This window comes from Lepisosteus platostomus, chromosome 13 (assembly GCF_059453375.1).
Source record: "Lepisosteus platostomus isolate fLepPlt1 chromosome 13, fLepPlt1.hap1, whole genome shotgun sequence".
NCBI classification, from domain to species: domain Eukaryota; kingdom Metazoa; phylum Chordata; class Actinopteri; order Semionotiformes; family Lepisosteidae; genus Lepisosteus; species Lepisosteus platostomus.
Genome location: NC_142623.1, coordinates 34903793 through 34930050, shown reverse-complemented (window position 1 = coordinate 34930050; position 26258 = coordinate 34903793). Strand labels below are relative to the sequence as shown.

At 37.0% G+C, this 26258-nt stretch overlaps 3 protein-coding genes across 6 annotated transcripts in view; 2 read left to right on the top strand and 1 right to left on the bottom strand.

Moving 5' to 3' along the window:
* Window positions 1-3400, top strand: part of rbm22 (RNA binding motif protein 22) — a 14466-nt gene extending 11066 nt beyond the window's left edge. Inside the window, exons 9-11 of the mRNA XM_088604323.1 lie at window positions 986-1074; window positions 1568-1699; window positions 2178-3400. Coding sequence (XP_088460449.1) covers window positions 986-1074; window positions 1568-1699; window positions 2178-2326 — 370 coding nt within the window. The 3' untranslated portion in view covers window positions 2327-3400. The remainder of the gene's footprint in view (window positions 1-985; window positions 1075-1567; window positions 1700-2177) is intronic.
* On the bottom strand, window positions 1289-10734 carry LOC148650487 (myozenin-2). 3 transcript variants are annotated; one of them, XM_088604325.1, is made up of 6 exons: window positions 10558-10734; window positions 9607-9685; window positions 7992-8146; window positions 6568-6721; window positions 5494-5674; window positions 1289-4762 (listed from the first exon to the last, which is right to left on the bottom strand). In XM_088604325.1, the coding sequence occupies exons 2-6, from the start codon at window positions 9683-9685 to the stop codon at window positions 4579-4581; spliced, it is 753 nt and encodes a 250-aa protein (XP_088460451.1). In that variant the 5' UTR covers window positions 10558-10734; the 3' UTR covers window positions 1289-4578. The 3 variants fall into 3 exon arrangements, with proteins under 3 accessions (XP_088460451.1, XP_088460452.1, XP_088460450.1); XM_088604326.1 differs by having other exon boundaries at window positions 9607-9692; window positions 10566-10734; XM_088604324.1 differs by having other exon boundaries at window positions 9607-9689; window positions 10558-10733.
* LOC148650486 (soluble guanylate cyclase 88E-like) lies at window positions 9628-26258 on the top strand. 2 transcript variants are annotated; one of them, XM_088604321.1, is made up of 19 exons: window positions 9628-9726; window positions 14611-14777; window positions 15376-15516; window positions 16022-16161; window positions 16642-16776; window positions 16956-17079; window positions 18128-18247; window positions 19147-19231; window positions 19437-19523; window positions 20608-20725; window positions 21131-21260; window positions 21557-21703; window positions 22308-22454; window positions 22881-23037; window positions 23520-23629; window positions 23991-24080; window positions 24691-24837; window positions 25015-25152; window positions 25459-26258. In XM_088604321.1, exons 2-19 carry the CDS (start codon window positions 14655-14657, stop codon window positions 25615-25617), a joined length of 2298 nt encoding a protein of 765 aa, XP_088460447.1. In that variant the 5' UTR covers window positions 9628-9726; window positions 14611-14654; the 3' UTR covers window positions 25618-26258. The 2 variants fall into 2 exon arrangements, with proteins under 2 accessions (XP_088460447.1, XP_088460448.1); XM_088604322.1 differs by lacking the exon at window positions 9628-9726 and having other exon boundaries at window positions 14453-14777.

Genomic DNA, 26258 nt, shown 5'->3' with positions numbered 1-26258 from the left:
TCAATCCCATGCATACATTTGATCATATTCATGCAAAATTATACTTGTGTGTTAAACACATTGTTTTTAATTGATAAGTTAGGGGCACACTATAAATGAATTTCATAAGTGCATATCATTTTAAGGCAATAACTGTTTGTTGTCTATAAACCCGGCTGTCGTTGGAGATGGCAGCAGCCACTTTGAGTTTTGCCTTTTCTTGGGGGTGCTCAATTTTTTCTTCAGTGTGAAAAATACTTGTTCTGTTGAATTTATATCTGGACATTTGATTAAGGTTTTTCCCCACTTTTTTCTCCTGATAAATTCCTTGGTTGCATTGGATTATTGTCATGTTGCACATTGAAGTACCACCCAAGAAGTATGAGGGAAACATTTTCTTCTACATAAGTTAACAGAATATTTTATGGAAACTTAAGAATTCATTTTAAAGCTGCCATCATTAGTTATGAATAAAAATAAGTGTGCCAATTTTTTTTCACGAATGCCTGAAGAAAAGTTGTGCTTGCATTTTTTTCTGGGAGCTATTCTCCAAATTACTAGTACCTTTTATGAATGGTTATGGGCATCTTGACATTTACACATTGTGTAGTTTTCATGCTCATCTAATTACATAATGACAGATTCCTTCTGCTTGAGGGCAACATGATCCTGATTGTACTCATGTACAGCTTGCTTTATGCCATTTGCATAATTACAATATTCTGGATTACCTATTAAAGTTAAATGCTGGAATTTATTCATATCTTTACAATGGTTTTTCATTCCTTATGCTTAAAGATTTATAGAAAAAGGTTGTGATACAATACCGTAGCCTTGCACACTGATTGTCATTAACTTAAATCTGTGTAAATGACTGACTCTAAAGTTCTACAGAACTGAAGGTGTATTCGTTTTAGCTCTGCCTTCCCCTTCGCTTCACACAAACACACCAGCAAGCTTTGCTTCTCCAGCACAGCATGTGATGTGTTTTGTGGTGATGTTTCAGGTCCCAGGCAGCCAGAGGGAAGGAGAAGGACAAGGATGGTGTGAGCGAGACTGGGATGAAACTGGAGCCAGTGCCTGGCCTTCCGGGAGGTAAAGAATTTGAATTGTGGCCAACATGTTTGAACTTATTAGAAAATCAAATTTTGTTAATGAAAACGATATCAATGAATGAAAATTATAAAATGAATATATATATTACACTTTCTAGAAGCCTGTTTTGTAAAATTCATGGACATGTCATAATGAGTTAAGTTGCTTGAAATTATAAAATCTGAAAATGTGTATTTTGGCTGCAGTAAGAAGCTTTTCACACAAGCATTCAGAATTCTTTAATGAAATTACTTGAACATTTCATGAGTAGTACAAAGGGTTTTTGTGTCTCAGTTTTGTAATGAAGAAATGTGAATAGGAATACAGCCTAGGAGGTGGTTAGCATGCTAGAATTCCTGACCTTTCATTGGAGATATCTGGGAAAATTTTGGGGAGATCAATTTATCTAAAATATTGAGGGTGGCTTTAGGGTGTAGTGTCCTTCTCCATTGGTTGTGTTGGTGACTGTTGTCCTTCTTCATATGTCTGACAGCTCTGCCCCCTCCTCCTGCATCTGAGGAAGAAGCTCCTGCAAATTACTTCAATCTGGCCCCCAGTGCGTCTCCCGCTGTCATGAACATTGCTCTGCCTCCTCCCCCGGGCATCGCACCCCCTCCTCCTCCAGGTACCCACTGCACTGCATTTACAATTCACTGAGGTCTGCAGACAAATTCATGTTTAGTTCTAGGAGATGTCTAATGTGTTTCAACTGAAGTGGTTCACGCTACTCACCTCCTCTTTTCTGGAGTGACAGTACAAATTAGGTTAATATGTTGTATTAAAAGCTTTTCCATTTAGTAAATGAACGTCTTGCTTTGTACTATGCCACGTTTGAAATCCTCATTGGAAAATATGTCTGACTAATAAAAGCAGGTGCTCTATAAATGTCAGTCGTAGAATAGGAGCTAGGCAAAAGCTAACTAGAGTTGCACGAAGGAGTAAGACATTTATTTAATTGATTAGATCTAGAGTCTAGATGGTGTTATTTCAACTAAATAACTAAGAATGGTTGATAAATGAATGATCTTGAACAGATTTGTTTCCCCTTTTATCATTTGTTGAGCATTATTTGAGCTTGCTAAAACGTTTTTTTTTCCTGGCAGGCTTCGGACCTCCTATGTTCCACTCCATGGGCTCCATGGGTCCTCCACCCCCTCCTCCAATGTCAATGAGAGCTCCTGGTCACATCCATTACCCTTCCCAGGATCCTCAGCGCATGGGTGCTCATGCCAGCCGCCACGGTGGCTCCTAATCTCACTTCTTTTCAAAACATTGAGTATCGGGTGAAGAGGCAACTTTAACAGCTGCAGTTCCTTTCCTTGAAGGTTAAAACCAAGTCCTAGTTTTAACGTTTTGAAATAAAGGGGTCTGGCCTTATTGAATAAATAAATGAATAATAAAAGAATGAAAATACCTACATTTTTGGATTGTAATTTAAAAGAAATGTCTGAATATTGTGATAAATAGCTTCCTACATGAAAAGCCTTTTCCAGTCAGCTTCCATTTGCACACATTCTTTATGAAACTTAAGTTTTCATAAAAGATTAAGTTGCATATAAAAGTTGCAGTGACTCATTACTCAATATTTTTAGGGGGTTATTTACTGAGTTGTTGACCTCCTTGCCACTGGAAAAACAATATAATGATGTTGGTAAATGCTGAACTAAGATGTCATAGCGGTGACACTGATTTGTTTATTTAGTTCATAAAATATCAAAAGCAGCCATTTTCCTCTGGTTGAGCTGAAACAGGATTTTTTTTTTAGGTGAATCCATGTTATCAGTTGTAAGCTATTATTGAAAATATATATATAGTTTTATACCATACAACAAGCACAGATAAGACTAATGTATTACTTTAAGGGCCAAATACAAGGAAGCAAAGTGCCCTGAGCCTCAGATGTGTATGGCATGTCACTGTTAAGTATGACGTGTTAATTTGCAATGTCTTACTTTTGGCCTCAAAGGTTAGATGAAATTTGGGTAGTCACTAAGTAATTGTCCATAGACTTTTAATCTAGGCAGTCTTTTTAATATCTTATTTCTTTTTACTTTTTGTTTTGTGGAGACTCATTTTCTCTGTTCATGGATGGAATAAAATCTCAAGGATTGAAAGAATTCACAAATGAAGTCTGTCAGTGAGATCTAAATGGTAACTTTTTTCCAGGTCTGAAACATTGTATACATTTAATCTTTGAGGGCCTTTTTTAAACCCGTCAGATATAGATGGCTTCAGATATATTTGTACCCTTAAGTTGGTTTGAGCTAGAATAAATGTAAGTGTACATTCAGTATTTGATGCATAAATAAAATATGGAAAATCTTAACTCTGAGTCATTCTTAAACATTGCAAAAACAAATCTCTCATTTTAATTAATAAAAATACAAGTACACAGTTTAAAATTATTTCATTCTTGGAACAATTTCTTTTTCATTGGGTTTTGATAACGGAGTATCTGTTCCTTTCAATATGTTCTTCTGTTTCCTTTTATGTTCATCTACATCTTAGCATAGTTTCTGACCTTTCTTCCATGTATATTGTGGTTGTGAACTATTTTAGTGTATACCACAAATGTTCTATTGGATTTAGGTTTGAATGTTGTGGTAACCAATCATGAATGCTGATTCTGTGCACATTTAACCATATACCCACAGAAAGACTAAGCTTCAGCTTCTTAGTGCAAGTAATTTTTAAATGTAAGCTCCACTTTTCTGTGTTAATTGTCCTATTGGGGAGATTTACTGTCTATTTTTTATAGTACATCTTTTTTTCCAAGGTGGCACTCTGAAGCTTTATTGCTATATGTAATATATTAACTGTTACAGGGCGTGAGAGAACCTACGCATGATGTATTTTGAAAGATGTACTCATTTTAACATACTAAATGTATTCTAACATTTTTTTTCTCAAACCAACTTTATTTCAATGGTGTGAATGGATTTGGAGCCAGCTGTATATATGCAAGCTCATGTGAACTGAAGATAATTTTAAAAATTTGTTACATTTTGCAGTTGATAAGTGTTTTGTAATGTGAATGCTTCATTTAGATTCTTCACTTTGAACATTAAAAATAGTACCATATTTCCGTTTCATTGTTCCTGATTTTTTAAAATCATTTAATCTCCAGAATCATGCAGTTGCTAGGAAGCACAATACTTTTCCTTACAGTTAATGTCAGAGGCAACTTTTTTCTAATCTGAGCATTTAAAAATGTGAAGCTGCCTTATTTTTAAGCAGTAAACTTAAGCAGTGATTCTAAAGGAAGACTCGAGACAGTTTTCAGAACAGTGTGATCTGGAAACATTCTGAATTTTCTTTGCCATCAGTGATGGAGTTTTGTAAAATAAAGGTATATGTTTAAGAATAAGTATAATAATGTAGCACAAAAATGAACTGCCAAGGACACTTTGGCACTGCAGAGTTCTGGGTTCAAATAGTGCTTTCCCTGTAATGTTTTTGATTGACTGTTTCCACTAGCTCTTGAGACGCTCTGGTTGTTCTTTCTCACAGCTCACTAGACTCAGGGGAGTAGTTTACCCCCCAGCCTCGAGGGGCGCGGTTGAAGTTGGGGCGGTTGTTGATCCGTTCCCAGTTAAGGTTGGGTTCTGTCTGTGCCTGGGAGAGCTCAAATCCAGGTAAAGGGAATATCCTTTCACTGCCAGCTGTTCCTCCAAAAGGCATAGCTACTCTGCAAAATATGAGTGACAAGGACTGTTGTAAATGTTGAAGCTACATGTAACAAGACAATCGATTAAGAGCATTATACGTTATATTCCTCGTGCTATCCTATTTAGGTCTTCAAGTTTATGTTGACAGAAAAGACACCTTTACATACGTGCAAATAAAACTAAGTTTGTGTAAATGCAGTTAAAGAATAAACGGTTTAAAGGGAGTCTTCATTTTTATTTTGACACTTGAGGAAATGCACATTTTGTCTTGCTGGGTTATTCTGCGTCCTGCAAACTGTCTGCTCTGAAAGGCAAGCAATGTTGGAAGTGTCGGATTTCTGTTCTGAGGTTTAAATAGAAGCTGGTCTCAAAGGCAGAAAACTTTGTCAATGCTGAGATGAGTTTTCGAAAGGGCTCCGGGATAGTTTAGTGCATGCAACAAAGTTACTTTTATTTTTTTCTAAATTTCTGGACTCATTGAGTTTAAACATAAAATGAAAATACTCGCACTCTCAGTAAATGGAGGCAGTGAGACATGCTGAAACAGGTTGGCTTTGTCTGGTTTCATCCGTGAGAGATTTTCTGTTCTGACCTTTTGAATGTTTGCTTTTGCCCCCCATTTTGCATGTATAGATTTTATCGCATATCACATTTCTGATTCTGTTGGTCCTTATGTTGTATTCAAATCAATCCTGAACTTACCAGAACAAGGGAGTTGGCACCCAGGCCAGAACCCATCACAGTAGCTTACCTGTTGAAACACCTAAAGGTGCTTGGGCCTGGCATTTGTGGGACCTCGGGGAGTTGAACATTTAAATTAACAAGGAGGTCATTTTCCCCCCGTGCTTTCTGCCATGGTGAATGATATGATTTTGGGATGACAGTGATGTTGAACTTCTCATGGGGGATTTCTTTCAGGGGACCAGCATAACCTGAAGAAATATATACATCTTGACAGCAGGTTTTCGCATACAGATGACTAAAACAAGCACAGAAACATTGTTCTTGAAGGCTGGCACGTTGATACAGTATGTGTCAGAGCTACAGGGTCCTGGATTTGTCTTTGTAGCACTTGCATGTTCTTCCTCTGTGTGGGTATCTCTAGATGCTTGGGTTTTCTTCCAGCTTTTAAATGCACACTGACTACGGTTGTTAGGAAATGGACTGGTCACTTGCACTCCTGGTGCTCTGTGCATCTGGGATAGGCTACAGCTTGACACAAACTTCACCAGGGTAAGCAGTTTTCTGACAATGGTGGGACATGAATTTTGGGAACAGAATTTGTTGCATTGATTGTTGCAAAATCAATTTAGACATATTGGCACGTTCAGGGCTAGTCAGCTAGTCAAGGCAAACTCTGATTGGGATGTTCTGGCTATATAGTAAGGATTACAACATTCTTTTAATTGAAAGGTAACAGTGTAATTTCTTGTTTTCTTGTGTGGCAGATGGTCAGAAAAGGTTGGCACTGAAGAGGTGAAAACAATCACTGTTTGCAAGTCTGAACTTCAATATATCGGTTAGTTTGAGAAGTACTTTTTGTTTCTTCCTTTCAATAAAACTGGGCAATCTGCCTGGACCTTTAATATACCTCACTGTCACAGTGATTGATATGTGACAATTCCCAAAACAGCAGTCTAAGATGGCATATTTCACAGTTGTCATGTCATACATGATGTTAGTTTTAAACTTGTTCCTGTGTGAAACTACTTAGTTTAATACACAATCGTAATATTTTTTTCTATTTCCAAAGTTATGGCCATCCTCTGTTCAGACAGCAACAAAAAAACAATACATACAAAACAATACAAACCAAGGACGTTACCTGGTGCAATTACACTAGGACTCCCAGGTTTTGTGGCTGCTGTATTTTTCAAAGCTGACAGAAAGTGACCTTTCCCAGGCTGCTGAAGGAAAATCTCAGAGCGGAAGTTTTCCTTTCCTCCTTCGGGGACCATCTTCTGTGTTTTGCTCCCGTTCTGCACATTGAGAAAAGTTTTTGCAGAGCAAATTTGGAATGGTGATGTCTCGGTGTACCTTTCTATTCAGAATCCTAATGTATAAGTACAAGTGCTAGCATCATAAGAAGGGACCAGCTCTTCTTTAGTCTTCATAAATCACAAATGGTAAAAGGCCCTATAAATTTAATAGATATATGTGTACTTGCTTTGTAACAAGTGGCAAATGGCAGCAAGAAGAATTATGCTTCTGGTGTGCTTTGTTCTAATAAATTGCTTTAATTTAATATTACTTACCTTCATACATCATAAATCCAGTTCAAGAGACTGTCTACCAACGACATAGCTCTGTGAAATGATAACTTCCTTTTTCTGACTCAATGTGCTCCCCCCAAAAAAGAGCTAAAAGTTTAAATTACTTGACTACTGTGTATTGGATATCACTCTAAGCAGAAGAATTGCAGAGTGAAATTTTTATCAAACTCTGGAGTTTTTGAACAGTTTGAAACCTTTGTCATTGCTCATTTGACATTTTCCAAACACAATCAACAGTAACTAGCCAAAAGAGTTTCTCATTTGTCAAATAGTTTCATCACCATTTCTCCCGTTAAACTCTTCTATCAATTAGACAAAAGGTTTCAGGTCTTATATAGTGGGATATGCTGATAGATAGCAGTGTGCTTAATATTGTTAAAAGGCTATTGACATCTAGTCTAAACTTATTCTAAAAAAATAATGTAATTATTAGATGATATTTCTTTTCTTTATCACATTCTGAAGCTCAGTTTTTAATGATAAAAGTATCTGAGGCCAAGAGTCAGCAGATTTTGGCTTGCCTATTTCAGATGTCTGAGTGCCAATCTCTGGATGCTTCACATGCAACACAAAGACATATCTGCAAAAATACCTCCCATGAGATGTCCACCCAGAGAATTTGAGATTATTCTCCCAGCCCTTCCCATTTCTTACCTGCAAACCTCTCCCATGACTGACCCTTTCATTTGGGTAAACCAAAAATTGCTTTCAAAATTACTAACAAAAGACGGATCTCAATAATGCAATAATCCCAGCACATGGTATAGGATATTAGATGTAATAAGGAAAATGATTTAGTGTTAGTTTTAAGCTATGGTGCTCAGTAGCATTTTTAATTGTTTTAACTGGTTTAAATGTTTTTGAGGGTGTTATTGGCTATATAGATCATATGTTATTTGAATATTTTTCTAATTATTATTTTGTCTTATGTGCATGCAGAGAGGTACTTATTTTCATGCTGGTCTGGAGGACTTACAGTGATTCGACTCTCTCCTGTGTTTTCTAGAGTGAATCTCTGTACTCTTTTCTGTCTCTCATGAAACATCCTGGAGCCTTTATTAGAAAGCAAAGCCAGCTCTTCCATCTGGACATCCTGAGGAACACTGATCTTCTTTCCCAAGTTCAAGTGCTCTGAAAGGCCATAGATGGAAGTTACCATTTATGTTGTGTAAGAAACTCTCACGTTGATTAAATAAAGACTAAAAACCAGACTCATTAATGTGCTTCCCTGAAATGATAAAGATATACCTTAAAAGAATCCAGTGAAAACTCCAGCACCATTTGGCATGGTATCTGAAATGAGTATTTTGCCTCCTCCTCAATGTTATCAAGTCATCTTCCAAAAGACAGCAGGTTATGCAGAGGAGAACAACAATTGTGTGGCACTGAAATGGCAAAATACAGCTACAAGGCAGGTAACAATCTAAAATATTTTAAAAGGTGTGTTCACTGTAATAAATATGCAAAATCTGAAAGCACCACCTACAAAATGTGACTTCCTGCTATCTCCAACCAGCAAATAACACATGTGCAGGTAAAAATGGTGCTTTCAGTTAAGTGAACGTAGATGAGTGTTTACCGATCACTGCTGCTGTAAACCTAAATGGGCTGACAGCCTCTGAAGTGTAACAGGAAGTTGTAATAGTGGATTTATCACAAGGTGTAATTGATAGTCTGGATTTGCACATCAGTAGATTATTATATGCTTTGAAACAGTTTGGCACTTTCCACAGGTTCTAATTATACCTTTGAAGTACTTAATATGTTGTAAATGAAACCGAGATCTACCATTTCCATTAGAAACAACAGAAAATAGGATACAAGTTGGTACTGACAAATGTTGATCTCTGTTACTAATTGCTTCCGCAGTATTTCTACAGATTGGACCTTTACTACTCCTACTCGAAAATAGACTCAAATATATGGCCAAGATTTGTTTTGTGTGTTTGTGACTGGTTGTTTAGGCAACCAGTATATAAATAGAAATTTGTAAACACCCTTAGTCCACTTTAAGTATGGTAAGGATGGGTCAGTGATGATAATTTTTCTACTATGCTGCACATCTCAGGAATCGCCTGTGCAGTTGGATATAAAATTGATGTCGGGGTCACATTTTGCTGAGTGAAGTGAGCTGTCATCCAAAGGAGCATCTGACTCTTGTCAAATGAGACCTGTGTTCTTCAATCTCAAAACTGTGTGCTAAATATCTGTTTAAGAGAGCTGTAGCTCAAAAACAATGGTTAATAATAATAGTTGTCTTTTTTGCAAAGTTTTCTTTATGGGGAAACTTCTTGTATTTTAGGTTAGTAAATTAAATTTTTGTCCTCTGATATATTTTTTAATTCCAGACTGTAAGTAGAGAAAGGGCAAACCTCAGCAATGTTTTTAATCTGAAGCCACTATTCCTAAGATAATTGTAACCAAATGACATGATTCAACATTAGACCCTGAATGTCTAAAATTGCATTCTTTGTAGATTAGTAAAAGGTGTTGTTTTGCTTGACAGTGTGCGAGAGACCACAAGACCACATTTTGAATTTGCTTATACATTTGAATTTGCTTTGTTTCATGTTATCATTGGTGACTCTTACCTCCCTCAACCTCCTTGGACAGTGCTATTGCCATGTCTCGCCTCTCTTTGGCTAAACTGGAGTAAGTCACTGGAATCATCTTCCTTTGAGGGAAACGATAAAATCTTACTAGAATGTAAAGTAAGTCATAACACCATTTCTGCATCTGTATTACAGTATTTCTATTTAAAATAACAGTTCTTACTCAGGTAAAGGGTGCTGGGACGGTACGCTGTGTTTTCCCCTACTGCATGTATTAAGCCAAGAACTAAGATAGCTTTCTGGCAACTGTACCAGTTTATAAATGGAAAAATTAATTTACAATTTTGAAAACCACCGCCTGTGTTGTTCATGTATATTGTGTGATATTGCACTGATTGCACTAGAAAGTTTATCATCTACAATGCAAATGAAATGTTGACAGCTTATGAGCAAAAATGAGAAACCTGTCTTTTATTTACTTTAGTATTGAGGTTTATGTCTCAAACTTTGTCCTGATCAGAGTATCACTAGTTCTTTATCAATTCATTGTACAACAGTATTCTGTCATTCTCTAAACAGGATGGTGTCATATCATCATTTTAAGTAATGCACATTTTTTTTTTGCTAATACATTTTTTTTCATTTATTTTGTAATGTGGGTTCAATAGCTGTACACTGTAACTGAAATATATACAGAAATGCACAGTAATAAAAACTGGAACAAGCATTATATGGCCTGCATATATAGCAAGAAAAAAAATCCAATACAACTTTATCAATTTCCCAGCAAACGTAACCAAGTGACTTTTCTTTAGCATGAACCAACAAAGAGTTTCAATAACATAAGCATCAGCAAACCAAAACAACTAAAATTACAGCCACTGTACATGGAACCCCATGAATATACTGATTTTTGTTTTCTTTTTCTTACAATAGTTTTGAGACAAGACATTAAATGCATCTGAAAATCATTTCTTTTTTCACATTTACCTTATTTTGGGAATATTTGTGTGAAAACCTTTTTGTCAGAAGTTGGTCCTCAGGTCTTTTTCAAGTCCCAAGTCTTGCTGCTGTTCCTTCCTAAGCAGACTCTCTTTCGGTAAGAGAACAGCTGGGTTATGCCAACAGTCTTGGGCATCTCCGTATTACATCACTGACTTAATTTAGTTAGGCGGGGGGTTGGCCTGGAAATGTGCAGAGTGCTATAACTGGCTGTATAACCTTTATAATAAAAATATGATCTGGACACTACAGTGTGGGTCTGGTACAAGCAGCTGACAGTTGGTTAGTCACTGACGTGTCAGTCAGAGAGTCACTATCACAAAATATACATTAACACTCAAGCTGATGTTAACTGCTCTATTTTACTTGCTATTTATAGATCTTATCTCTACCCAATGCAAAGTCTAACCTGTACTGTATGTCCTCATTTAGTGGTTGGCCTATGTAAGTCATCAAACCACAGCCTATCATGTTCAAGGTTGTCATTGATTTTTCACATTAAATCAACCTTCAGAGTTTGTGTACTCCTGTATTGACAATATTGCTGTTGTTTTTTTCAACCCACTAGGAAACATTGCAATCAATCTCTCACTCACCGCTATAAGGATCATTCCATACTAACTGTAATTGCTGGAGCTCCTTTATCTGTACTGCGGAAAAGCAATATTTTAAAAGCATTGATGGCCTCATCTGTGCATATTTACCTACAGCCCTCCCATGTTTTGTCATGGAACCACCAGACTTCTAATACTATCTACCTGTACAGTATGTGAAAAAGCCTTTCTAAAGCGTTTGTAAAACATTTGTAAAAATCCTGCAATTTGGGCACCTAATTTTGCATGTCCAGATTTTTAACCTGTATTTTTGTCTCCATCCTAAACATGCAAAAATGAACTTCTCATTTAGTCACTAAGTGCACATTCATGTACATTGATTTAACCCAAAGGGTTGAGGGACTAGAACAAGCTTCCCAGCTACTGTATGTTGTTGAAGCTGGTACCCTGTCATCTTTCAGGAAATGGCTAGATGAGGTCAGGTAAATGCTAACTACCAATTGGTCTAGATTGATTGAATGGCCTCCTCTGGTTTTAAAATTTCTTATATCCTAATGTTTTCATCTCAAGTAGTCATGATATTTCGGTGTAAACTATTTGCATTAGCAAGCTGATTGGTATACATGTATGTATGGTGGGTCATGCATCCCTGTGTTAAGAATAATAATTTTGTTTATGACAAATTTATCAACAGAATAAGCATTCAAACAATTTCCATTCACCATTTATCATCAATTGCATCTTTCAGATGGAGATTTTAACAGTTTTCTGCTTGGGCAATGTTTACAAAAGCTATGTTTTTCATATTTTGTAGATTTGATTTAAAAATGACTGCTTATCAATTACCTCTTAACTGAAAGTTCTATTAGCAGATACATTATTGGTACTCTGTGTAATACTCATTAGGAGCACAAGGCATTGTGAAATGTTTAAATACAAACAGGCATTTAGTGTGGCTCTTTGTCAGATAATGCCAGTTTTATTAAAGCTTGCAATGATATGCTTTGAGGCTTTTTGACACAAACAGTACTTTTGATGTGTAATGCCCACTCATTGCCCTTTGCCGGTAACATCTGGGCAGATAATTTCCTGAAAGTAGGCATACTGATTGAAATCGTAAAAAAACTGTTTTCCACCTGCAATCTCACCTGTCACTTTGAAACCACAGGAGGCTGGAAAACCTATAATCCAGATATTTAGGGAGGAAGTTGAATTTTAAAGGCAAAATTGTTGCTTCTTTTGGATTGAACAGACAAAAATATGGCTTTATTCCAACATTTGAATACATTTTTAAATATGTTTGCTATTTGACTTGATAGACGTTTTCAGATAATTTTGCAGAAAGTAGATATTCTTGACACTCTCTTTGTGAATCCATAGTGAATGAATAAGAGAAGTCAGGCAAACAGACTATTGTTCTGAAGGTTACCTAATTAATACAGGATGTGAGATGCGCAATTACCTTGTTAATATATCATCAATAAACAGTCCCCTTACAGCTTTAATGCTTACACTATTGAACTTGTACCTTAATTAACTGCGTTACTCTTTAGCTGCATTACAAAACCATGCTGGCATATAAAATGATTATGATGAGACAGGTAGCTTGAATTGAATGCAGAAATAACCTTAATGAAAAAAGCAAGCCTTAAAGGTATACTACTGTATTCCATCAGCATTATTTGAAACTAAACGTTCAAATGTTTAGTTTGACAAGAACTGTATGCAATCTGTATGCAAACTTCTTAACTACTTCAGAATACAATGTGGAATGTGAATATGTCTCAGAGAAATCGCAGGAATCCCTTCTAGTCAGACATACTGTAGATATCGTCAATGCTTGAGAGGGACGACATCTGTATTTGAAAGCTGACTGGGAGTCTGTTTGTGGCGTACAGTGCTGTAATTGAGCAATATTTTGAGATGAAGGGCCACCAGGCAGTGACAGGTGACAATACCATCTTATCAGCTCTTAGGTGTTTATAAGAGAAATGCCTCTAAAAAGCTTCATTCTGCTTCAGTTGCGATGCACTGTCCAAACTGGTGACAAGAATTCAGCAGCTTGTCTTCCAAAGGTATTTTCTGTTTTTTTTTAATTAGACCAAGAGATGTATTTTGTGGTGGTGATTTACAGCATCAGTTTAAAATCATTTGTGGATTCGATTCTCTGAAAGATGCTGAGTATTGCTCATGGGTATTGGGCTTTAATAGTTTTTTGTGGGGGTTTCTACATTTGTTTTCATTTTTAAAGAGTGTTCAGATGCTTAATTATTTTCAGACTACCTGACACAGCATGGTTAACAGTAAAAAATAATTTAGCAGATTTTGACATTTTTAAAACTGTGTCAGGCTGATAGGCCCTGTTAAATAACAGCTGGACTAGAGTCACAGTTTGCAACTGGTCTCTTCTACAGCAGTCTCTGGAAGTGACACTAAGAATTGCGGATTCATTAAAAAGATGAGTATTCTCTTCCCAGGGTGCGATTGAGCAAATTGCTGGAACATATTCAGGAGTTTCATGTTGTAGCTGACTGTAGTTCATTCTATAAATACTGGTTTAAATGCAAGTATAAATAAATACAGTATACTATACTATTAATAGTCCTTGGGATGCTACCCTACCAGTTCCTTTCCTTTCCTTTTTAATTTATCAAGGGGACCTATCAGTCTATGAGCCTTATTCATAGAACCTTATTTTCTCTCACATTAATTTTACCACCTGATTTTCTAAACTTAATTTGATAAACTTCCAATTTTGTAAAATAAAAGAAAAAAGGTTTAAAATGAGTGACTCTGAATTTACAGTAGAATCTTGAAAGATTTGTGCCACTTTTGTGTTTTCTTGCAAGGAAACAATATGACTTAATTTAGCAGGATTGGCCAGGATATAGGCCCTGTAAGTTTTAGGAATAGAAGTTGATAAATTATAATGTCAGTTTTGTTACATTTATAAATCAGGTTTATTTTAAATAAGGGGACAAAATATTTAAACTTATTCAAAGCCAACATATTGGGGATTGAGTGTAAGCTTTAAATTAATATTTCTGTTATCCATCCATTCATTATCGGAAAGCTGCTTGTTCCAGGCTGAGGTCATGACAACCTAGAGCCAATCCTGGAAGCACAGATTTCTGTTATCGAATGCTTTTTTCCACTGCCTTTTCTGTTCTTAAGAAAACATATTCTAAACTTACAAATCTCCCTACAAGACAAAACAAATCTCAAAATCTTGACAATTTCTGCTTAGGTGATATTATTTGTGAGGCTTTGCAGTGGGTTGTGGAATCTGCACACCTCAATTAAAAACTAATATTCAACTGATACGACCTTTGAGTTACATTTTACAAATCGTATTTATACCGCACTGTCACCTATCACAGTACAAAGCATTTTATGTACCATGAATAAAACTGGGCTAGACATGGGTATGATTCACTTTCTTTTTTTCAATCTGACCAATGCAATTTATATGTTTCTCTTGCAATAGCCTCTTTGGTCGCTCTGCTCTGACATCAACACCAGCAAGCCTCAATGATGTACGGGTTGCTATGTGAGAGTCTGCACGACTTCATTAAAGAATCCTATGGGGATGATGTCTGGAAACTCGTCCGCGAGAGGGCAGATGTCAGACTGCATTCCTTCGTTACACATCAGGTGTCATTTAGGATCAATGCTTTGAGAAGTTAAATAAGAATCTTGGCAGGACCTACTCTGCCATACATGTGAAAGACCACAATAGAGAAACAAAATAGAGCAAATTAAATCCTGTATTTGCATTCTGACTGATGAAATCACACAGTTTTCCTGGTTATTAAAAGACAATTACCTTATCTCACTAAATCACTGATGTTTGATGACTCCATTATATGATAGGTACAGATTAGGAGTTAAATATCACTTTCCTTGGTTTGACTGCATTTATAGTCAGTCATTATAATATTTGTGTATTTCTGGGACTTATTTAATCTTTGTCAGAAGGAAAAAACAACTTACAGTTGTATGTGATCAAAAGATCAAAATTTCTAAGGCTCAAACGGTAGATTATTTGTTTGATTGGTTGCAGCAAGGCTAATGATTAGTCTTACCAGCATTGCTAAAGGCATCTACTGTATACCTTGCTTACCTGTAACTGATTAATAATATTGGCTTCCAAGGCCGGAACAAACATAACAGGTTATTTGCTTCCTGAGATATCTGGTCAGAGTCCCTCAAGTGAACATCCTATTGAGAGACTGCGATCATCCTCTTTCAGGTTTACAGCGAGAGTGTCATTCCTCGCATTGCCAAAGCTGCCAGTGGAGTAACAGGAACCCCCTACAATGAGCTGATGAACTCTTGGGGTGTTTACTTTCTGGGATTTGTAGGGAAGTATGGCTATGACAGAATATTAAAGGTGGGTAGAGGACGTCCAAAGGTAAAATTAAACATAATTCATGATTTAAAAGGGGGACAAATATGCAATTCTTGGACAATCTCCAGTAATCTTTAAAGACAGACCCCTGTTCTTTCTGTTTTTTCAACTTCCTTTTCACACTGACATATTTCCTTTCATGTTCATGTTCAGGAACAATGTAAGGCTGTCATTCTGAAAAAAGTTTGAATATATATTTATATAGATATATTTATTATATAATGTATTATGTAATGATATTCCCCACTGATAAGCTGGTGATAAGTCACCACCAAGGGAGAAACAGCTGTCTATAGCTGCTTGTTGTGATTTTAAATATGGTATTTGAAGTTGAAAGATGGTTCCCTCTTCCTGGTGTTGTAATATGGCAAGAGTTAATCAATAGTCGTAGCCATAAATCATAACATCAATAAGAGTCCTCCCTCAGAAATGCTTGTCAGTGTGGCAGGCTGACATGGATTTGAGGTGGAACATCTTTGTGTTACAGGTTCTGGGGCGACACGTCAGAGACTTTGTCAACGGGCTGGACAACCTACATGAATACCTCCGATTCAGCTACCCCAAAGTCCAACCCCCCACCTTTTTCTGTCAGGAAGAATCAGCCACCGGAGTTACTCTGCACTACAGGTCACTGAAAAGAGGGAGAGAAGCTCTGCTTTATCACATTTTACTGTGGTTTACTGTAATAAAGTTATAGTGCATTACACAACACAGTTTTTCTTATGAATGCTTTACATCACTGTAATACCTACGTACATGTATTATGAATTACACGCTTAGAATTTGTCGTATTGTTTATTATGATATTGCTCTTTTAACAGTTATGCAACATTTTAATTTGCTGATTGAACGCAATGATACAAAAACTGTTTAGATGTGAGTAGGAGGTTTCCTCTTTACAATGGTCCTACTCACCCAACAAAGATGAGCTTTCACAGGCAAAATATGCAAACTATTTGCAAATGAAAGGGTGAGGGAATATGTCCAAAATGTCATGTAATGAACTATGCTAGATTTTCTAGTCTCACAAAATGATGTGAAATAAAGTGTCAAGCGATGCAGGAATCTAAGAGCCTGTGCTTCTGTGTTGTACTGTGCTGACTGCAGGAGTAAGAGGAAAGGCTACCTGCATTATGCCATGGGCCAGCTGAGGCAGATGGGAAAGCAGTTCTATGACACCGACATCCATGTGGAGGTTCTGAGTGAGCAGCTTGTGGGAGACTACTCCCATGTCACCATGAGGTTCCGTGAGATTTATTTTAACACAAGAGTGCCTGTCATTTTATAAAGCCCATAACAAGATTGCAGATGCATCCTGTAGTGCAAATGCAGCTTTTCGTTAGTTTTGTCAACAGTTTTTAACCAGATACAGAACTCCCGCCCAATGTCCATCCTTTTTTGCTTTGCCACTTTGTCCTCAGGTTGAACTTTGATAACTCAGCCTACCGGTATATCCAGAAGGAAGATGAAGAGGAACAGGAGATACTGCCCATCACTAGTGACTTCTTCTTTGAGGTGTTCCCCTTTAACATTGTCTTCCGGCAGGTTAGTGCAAGCCTTAATATAGCCAACTGATCCTTGGGTTTCATTATGAACTTCAGAGGCTGCAATTCCAATGTATTTGAAAATACAATAGAGAGTGTATTGTGTATTTCATTGTTTTGAAATGCGCAATCCAACAACACTGTGTGTATTCTATATGTAGTACATCACAGTATTTCTGCAGGTGTACATTAATGGCTTGGATTGAGATTTTGTGATTTAACAGCCTGCCTAAATGTCTTCTTTAAATGTCTATGAATACACTCACAACACAGAACTGTTAATAATATCCAGATTGATTTGTATGGCTGGAAAAGCTTCATTTGGATTCTGCAACAAATAACATAAAGGAAACATCAGATTAATTTCTCCAAATTCATGATGTTCATTTTCTGCGTAGACCTCTAATGTATCCTCTCACTATTTTTCCTCAGACTCTCTTTCATGATTAAGATCATTTGAAAGAGCACGTCTTCATACACATCTTCTAATTTTATTGCAGTGTGTTTCATTTTCTTTCTAACCTGGTAATGTAACCAGCTATATCTGTATATAGAAGTTTGCTTTTATATTAAGTTATCTATGCTTACTTAAGAAATAAAAGCAAAGAAAGCAATGTCAGTTACATCTTTAAAAGCAGGAAAAGATGACATAAATTAAAACTAAAGGCACATCTGTTCTGTGAATAGTTATAGCTTTCACCTGCTCATTAGCAACATTTTCTAATTTAGTGGGAATGTAATGTGACAGTAACACATTGATTTGTTCCAAGAAGTTAATCAATGCATTTTGTGTGATGCGCAAACTTCTAATATCTCGGTTCTGGCAGCCTCATCAGTTAAGACCGACACAGTTATATCTGTGACTATTTGCTCTTTACTTTTTATAATTAACCTGCTGCTAATGTTTACCAGCTTCTGGAAAAAAAATATAAATGATGTTTAAATCGGTAAGGGCCACTAAAATATTAACCAAAAAATCCTCTAAAGCAGATAGGTACATAATGTATGGATTTCAGAAGCTGTTTAACCAAATTTTATTGTTTCTCTAGGATATGGTTGTTCATAATGTAGGCTCAGGCCTGGCCACTGTTTTCCCAGATTTGGATGGAAAAAAGATTAATGATGCCTTTCTGCTGGCCCGGCCCTTGGTGGAGTTCACCTGGAACATGGTTTGTCAATGTCCTGAGTCTATACCTTTGAAATCTTACATCTGTTCCACATTGGCCTGATTCAAATTTTTAATGCACTATTCGCAGTTGGCATTACAATTGAATGAAATAATTCCATTTCATGTACACTATGTATATGATTCTAAAAAGTCTGGTAAGGTATGAGCACAAAACAGGACATACTGTAGGATATCTGCTACTCATAGAAGCCTTTTCTCTCCATATTACAAATGAACATCAGGATGATAACAATGTAATTGTGCTGTGTTCTGCATTCAATGTTATCATATGACTCAGAAAGTAGTTTATTTTGAAATTCAATTTATTTTTATGTATGTAATTAAGTATTTAGGATTAAGTACAGTAGGTTATCATTTCTGATGCACTATGAGGTGAATAGAAGCAAAATCATAGAGAAAATCACTTTATCCATATCAACCCTATCTTTAAATCTGTTGAACTGTTGAACCTGCTCTGTATTATGACTCTTCATCACAAAATTATCAAAATTATCAAAGTATTGTGAGCTATGACTTTGTATTATTTTTATGATAACAATGACAGAACAAAAAATGCTTATCATCCTACTTTAAGCCATCTACCTTGAAACCTCTTGTAACCAGATAACCACTAGAGGGAGCTGGACTTCACAAAAATGAAAGCTAAACTTGTGAACTAGGCCATCAAAAATACAAGAATATTTTTCTTGTATGCATATTGTTCCTTATACGTTCCCACTTTATATATTTTGTGTAAATATAGATGTTCTGTGATCATTGATGTGTAAACAATTGTCTATTTTTAGTAAACACAAGTAGCGACAAAATGTTCACTGTATGGGTACTTCTTTAAATGCTTTGTACTTTCAATGAACAAATCTTCCATTCTGTGTGTTGTAGATTATTTCACACCCAAACAACCTGTTCGAGATCATGTCAAAGGAACCAGTAAAAAGAGAGAGGAACCTGCACAATCGAGTTCAGAGTAATGCCCATTTTATTTGACAGTAGATTCCCTATTTTCTGATTTACATTCCTTTCTCTCTGTCCTTTTCATTTCTTTCATTTGCTTTGTTATGCAACAATTTCAGATTCTCAAAGCATGTTTTATTGATTTTATAATGGAAAGGATTAGACATTCATAATGCGGTGCTGACCTGTGAGATGACATTTTTGTCTTCTTTCCACAGACTCTGATTATGAGAATGCTAATCGATCTGCTGATGTTGATGTGGAGCTTATGGCATTTCAGTCAATTATTGGAGATGATTACAAAGGTATATTGGCTTCCTCACCTTACATACTTGCAGAAGCCATTAAAAAAATAAGAAGGTCTTACACAGGTCTGGTCAAATGAATTTCGAAGTCATATGCCTCAGAGGTCAATGAATGATTAGTAGAGAATGTAATGTTGAAAAGTGTTAACAGTGTTTAATCCAGGTTTTAACCTTTTATGACTAAACAAGAATCTTTTCTATCAAACTCCCAAAACACAGTTGAGCATAGCTGACACATAAGAGAGAGTGAGCATAGAAAAAAAATAAAGCTTGCATCTATCATAGAACAAGGAGTGTGTACTCCCAGATAAATGATGTACTCTGGACCAAGCAGATGGATAATATAAACTTGAACCACTGATTGGCTCTGAGATGAAACTGCTCTTCTCAGTTTAGCTTATAAGTTATAGGGCTAGGGCAGCAGCAATTCACATCCCTGTCTCGCAGGTCTGGAGCCCTGGGTTCAATTTCTAGGATGCTATGTGCATGGAGTTTGTATGTTCTCCTCATGTTTGTGTGGGTTGTCTCTGGATGTTCCGGTTTCCACCCACAGTCCATAAACATGCTGGCAGGTTGATTGGCTTCTGGGAGTGTGTGTTTGTGTCTGTGTGCCCTGTGATGGACTGGTGTCCCCTCTCCGGTGTATCCTGCCTTGTGACCGTTGCTTGCTGGGATAGGCTCCAGCTCCCCCTTGACCCTGAATTGGATAAAGTGGTTAGAATATGGGTGGATAATAGGGCTAATATATTTTGAAGAACACCAGAAGAGTATCATTTAATTCATGGAAAGCAGAAGTGCATTCATATTTAGTTATTCCAAAATATTGTATTGTATATAATATGTTATATGTATATTATTTCTCAGTTATATGTGTAATTGAGAAGAAGAGGGGAGAGCTGCCTTCTGCAAAGACACAAACTGTTAGGCTTTAAAAAAGGGAATTGAGAAAAGAAATACCATGAGCTATCCTAGCTTTCTAGTCTGATTCTCAGCTGATGAAATAGTTCATTGATGCAGGACATGAAAGGGCAGAGAGAAATACTGCAGCAGTTTGATTCAGGTCTTGGTGATAATCTTCCCCCAGACGGAAACAGCTCGAACGCCATGGAGAGCTGGGGAGATGGGAGCCGCTGCTTGAAGCTGAAGGGGCAGATGAGATACATGCCTGAGTGGGAGTCCATTATCTTTCTGGGCACACCTGTGTAAGAACCAGACACTTAAGAGTCCTTTCCTGTCCCCTCTGAGAAGCCTCTGCACACCATCCAAGCCCATCAATATTGCATTGCCTTCCGGTCTTAACCTTTCCCCTAGGGACTTCCCCTGTCAACATCAGACTCGTCTCTTTGCGGACGTGTGGAGAAAAGAAGCTTTTGCGAATGTTTTACCTTCTGTAAATGCTGCACATTTCGGATGTAAAAATATTCAGTGGGAATGCATTTCACATAGCTTTTCTTTTCTGAACACAGACAGGAGTAAGAGCACTGACTTGTTACCCCTGTCTTTATTTGTTTAGAATGTATAATTGCTTATCAGCACCTCATTTTCTGGCCAGGTGTTAGTGTAAATGTGTACCCATTTATTACCACATCTATTTCCCACTGTTCTAGGATGGAGAGCTTGAGTGCCATGTTTAAGACTGGATTGTACATAAATGACCTGAGCATGCACGACTCCAGCCGGGATCTTGTTCTAGCAGGAACGCAACAGTCTGAAGAGCTAAAAAGAGCCCTTATACAGGTAAATTGGCCATAGATGGCAAAAGGTGTTTCAAGGTCTGACATTCCTTGAAAGCTGCTTTTTAAATTTACTAAAGAGTCAAAAGTTTTCAAATGAGTTTTAGATGCATGTGTTGATTTTAATTCCTCCAAACCGTAAGAAGACAACTGTCAGACATGTGCATTGTCACATGACATTGTCCAAAGCCCAGATGTGACCTCAATGCACAGCTTTGAGCATGCTGGACGAATGCTGTTGTCTATGCTACACAAACCGTACTGTCTGGAAGTGCAAACATGCTGTGCATTCGGCTTTAGGAGCAAAAAAAGTCCAGTAAATTGGAGGAGAGCATGAAGATGCTGGACTATGAGATGAAGAAGACGGATGATTTGCTCTACAGAATGATCCCCAAGCCAGTTGCCAAGCGGCTACGCAAAGGAGAGCCGGCTGTCAACACTTGTGAGGTCAGGCAACGCAGGGGCACCAGGTTCTGGGGTTACCCATGCAAATATTAAATTGACCAAATTAAGAACAGGCCTGGGCCTAAGAAATGCAGCTATTTAGATCTGAGATTCAGAGAGAAAGTAAACATGCTATGGTCGCTGAGTGGAGGTTAGCACATCTTCCCTCTACATTAATTAAGGAGGAATTTCCATATATTCTGTATTATATACGCTCTTTATTTGGGTGGAATCCATTTTTGAACACCAAAACATTATGTCTGCAAAAACATAATACAGCGTTTGTAAAAGGCAATTGGATGCAGGATGGGAAAGTGAACAAGAATAATTAGAATGTATGTGAATATAGCTGTTTGAATGAATCCTGAATAAATCAAGTCAGTCATAAGGCCCCCATTTAAGAAAAGAGGAAAATCAAAGTTGCTTTATACAACAACAATCTTGATCATTCACAATCATATTTTTTTGAGTCACAGAATAAAAGCTTTCGATCTTCTTTCACTGTGGTTTCGACACACAAAGTCCCTTGCTACTACGACGGGGATATGAGCAAGGGAGTGAGGGACTGCTCAAAAGGGTAGACACCTCTCTCTGCTGTGGCCCCCAGGTGTTTCCAGATGTGACCATCCTCTTCAGCGATGTCGTGGGCTTCACTCGCATCTGCAGCCACATTACTCCCATGCAGGTTGTGTCAATGCTGAACACCATGTACACACTCTTCGACACCCTCAGCGAGAAGCACAGGGTCTTCAAGGTGAGCAGCTGGTTTGCTCCTATTCAGGGCTACCCAGTGATACGGAGAATGGAGGCTCAGCACTCCATTCACAAAGAAACTTGAGCCTTGTAATAAACCAGCATCTGTAGACAGGGCAATTAAGCTATTTATTCATACTTAAAAAAAACTGTGGGAAATAGAAGCCTGTTTAGTATTACAAAATAAATATATAGTATTGTATTTGTTTTTGGATTGTATTGTCAATCTGGATGATGGATGCCTAGAAACAATCAATAATACCTATGAACATAATACGTATTTATGCGTTTGATTATAATACTAATGCATTTTTTGATACTTTTGTTGAAAAATACGAAAATTCTCAATTAAAGGGAAATGCCAACAGTATCCTCAATGCATACAAGTCTGTGAAGGCATGAGGACTGCTATTGTCTCCTTCCTCAGGTAGAGACCATAGGAGATGCATACATGGTGGTGGCTGGTGCGCCTGAGAAAACCAAGTATCATGCCCATAATATCTGTGACATGGCCCTGGATATGGTGCGCTCCATTGACCACCTGAAGGACCCCTCCACTGGGAACAACATCCAGATCCGCGTTGGTGAGGGCAGAGATGCAGATTCTACACTTTACTGCAGACAATACCTCTTCCACAGTGAAAAAAAAGAATATGTGCTTATGAAGCTAGGTTGCTAGATAAGAACCTAGATATATAATACAATGTTTTAGGTGTGTATTATTATCACTATGAAGTACATTTATTTAGCATGCCACATTCCTTTTAATTTGGTGCTGACTAATTCCCATAATCAATAAATATGGTAGATTTTACCATGTGTACAGTCTCTCTGCTCCTTATTTTTTGGTTTGTTAATAAATACATAATTTTGGACTAGAGAGACAGCGCACATGGTCGATTCTACTATTTTCAGTGATTTTGTTTTTACTGCAAAGCACCGCTGTAAATCTTTGGGTACTGTATGTGTTGTTTTTCTCTCCTTCTATTTTCCTTTTACAACCTCATGAGTAAATACTCATCAGGACTTTCATCAGGAAAATCCCAATGTTTGTTTATCATTTTAGGAATCCATTCTGGGATGGTGGTGGCCGGAGTGGTGGGACACAAGATGCCACGCTACGGTCTCTATGGAGACACAGTCCACACAGCCTCTGCCATGGAGAGTAATGGGAAGGTATGTACAATAGCGGAAGAGTTACAATTCTCCAATGATGCTTTACAAGAGAGGTAGAGTCTCACATTGCATGATGTACAGTGCCATAAAGCAGAGGCAACTGTTGTAACTGCAAGCATAAAATACTTATCTTAGATTCATCTAAGAAAAAGGACTTTTCGCAATAAAATATTGATCTTTTTCTGATAATTGTGAATTATTGTTGTGAGCCTAGCTTCTTTCATCTATTCCGCTGAGAGTCTGTGACCTCTTGTCATTAATTGATTTATTTGATGAGTATTAATATATATTCTAAGAAAAAATGTTTTTATTAAACAATTGAATTGATTGTTTTGTCTTCAACCTTTTTCTCTTGGTGTAGGAAATGCATATCCAGTTAAGCAGTGCCACCTATGAACACCTCAAGGGAAGTCATTTTATTTTTGAGAGGAGAGGCACTATCACTATTAAGGTACTGTACCTTTTAATTACCATGTAGTGCCTGAGATAATAAGGTATTCTTGACTTTGATAATGACATTTTTTTTTCTTTATCACAGACAATTTTCTTTTATTTAGTTTTTCTTAAGACATCAGAGTAGAACATAACAGAATATAACATTACCTACTTTGCTGCTCTGGGTTTCTAGGTTCAGTTCTTGACTGAGACACCTCATCTGTAGATGATCTCTGTGTATGTTTTATACAGCTACTTTGTCTTTCTTGAACCTTCTAGAGATACTCCTTCAAGGTTAATAGGTGCCTCAGACCTTATATTTGAATTGCTTTTGCAAATAAGGGTTGAGTACTGTACACTATCAGTGAGAACAAATAAAGATACCATTAAATAAAAGGCTGTTTGTCATTCTATTTAAAAGTGAGAGTGGTTACAGTCTGATGCAGTCAAAGAAAGTTACAGTGAGCATTGTACTTAAGAGAAATTGCCTTAATTCTTAATGTAAATACTGTATGTGCCAAAGCCTAAAAAATCAGAATTTTAATGCAGCTTTTATTGAATCAATTTGGAGGAGTTAAAAATTATTTCACTATTAACAAAGTGAATCATTATTTCCTTCTGTTCAGGGCAATGTTGAAATTGAGACTTACTGGCTAAAGGGGAAGAGAGACAAAGATGGTAATGCCCAGGCCGCTTGCCCACAGTTTGAAACTCAGACCATCAGCAAGGCCACCATCTCCCCCCCAGACTCCCCCATCGTTGAGGATGAATTGGTATGATCCTTCATGAAGTCTTTTATCAGTTACCCCCTTTTATCTTTACTACATTCTACTGCAATGACAGTGTTTGGCGTTTGGGTTGTTTCTAAAAATCTGTAATTATGTTCTATTGATCAGGTAATACTGCAACTGGACTGCAATAATAATTAAACATTGTTATCATCACTGCAGGTCTTTCCTTCAGTGGCAGGAGATGACGAGGATGATGTGAAGTCCCTTCGATCCCATCGGATTAAAATGGAGGTCTCAGGGAACTCACTAGAAGAGTCTATAGAGGAGTGTGGTGTGGAGGAAACATCTGTGAGTAAGGTAAGGTGTATGCCGATGGAAGACTAGAGATCTTTCAACACTCAGGGCTGGATATATTCCGATTAATTGATAATTTGAACATTTTTTCAACAAATGTTGAATGTTATATTTTATAGGTTGTGCAATCAAAACTTTCCACATAATCACTCACTTCGGTTTTCAGATTTTATGTACCGCTGCTGTTCCTCTAGGAAAAGCATTACAATCATTAACCTTTACCTTTTAATCATAATATTCATCACTAGTCCCATAAAGAAGATCAAATGATGGTCATTCCATTTTTACGCAAATCCTTCTTTCCCACAGTCTCACTATAAGGACTCACTTCTGGATAATGGTCTTCAGGATGTACACCATGAACTGGACTCCCCAGAGTTCAATGGGAAAGATTCTATCATCGAATCTCCTGACTGCTCCTCAGACTCCCGCAGGTCACAGAAGAGTGTCCTGTGCTCTGTGTGTTGATAAAAGAAACCCTGCACTGTGTCTTTCCTGTTCTATGGAGTTCAGGTCAATAAGACCTTCCCCAAAAGATGAGCTACTAACATAGGTGGTATGTAAAACCTTGTAGAAGAGTGGGTTATTTTTGAATTACTTATCTATATATTTTCATCTGGAAAAGAATACATTTTTATATATATTCAGCTTTTGTTGTTTTCTAACATAATCTTTCATTAAGTTTTTAGTCGGAGACTAGCTGCTATTTGAACCAATGTAATCGTATGTTGACTTGTTAAATACTTGTTGCACGTTCTTGGAAATTAAAGACAAATTTTGGTCTGAATTCTTTAGAAAATAAAAGAAATACCCAATATAACATTCCACTGATTTGTCACAACAGTAGATGAAAGTTGTTATTCATGTTTTTTGTTTATTGTTCCAAGAGCCACATATTGGTGAAAAAAGAACTGAATGGGTTTATTGAAAAATTTTAAAGCATTTAACATAGATACAGGCAGAGCCCATACTGTAAATACTTTGAAGACTGACTTTTTCCCCACATGTCTTGGTAATATCTTTGGCTCTTGACTGAGTTTTGCAATGTGAAAAGGCTTCTGATAATATTGATGTGTGGTAAGGGAAAAAGCTTACAGTTAGGAACATAA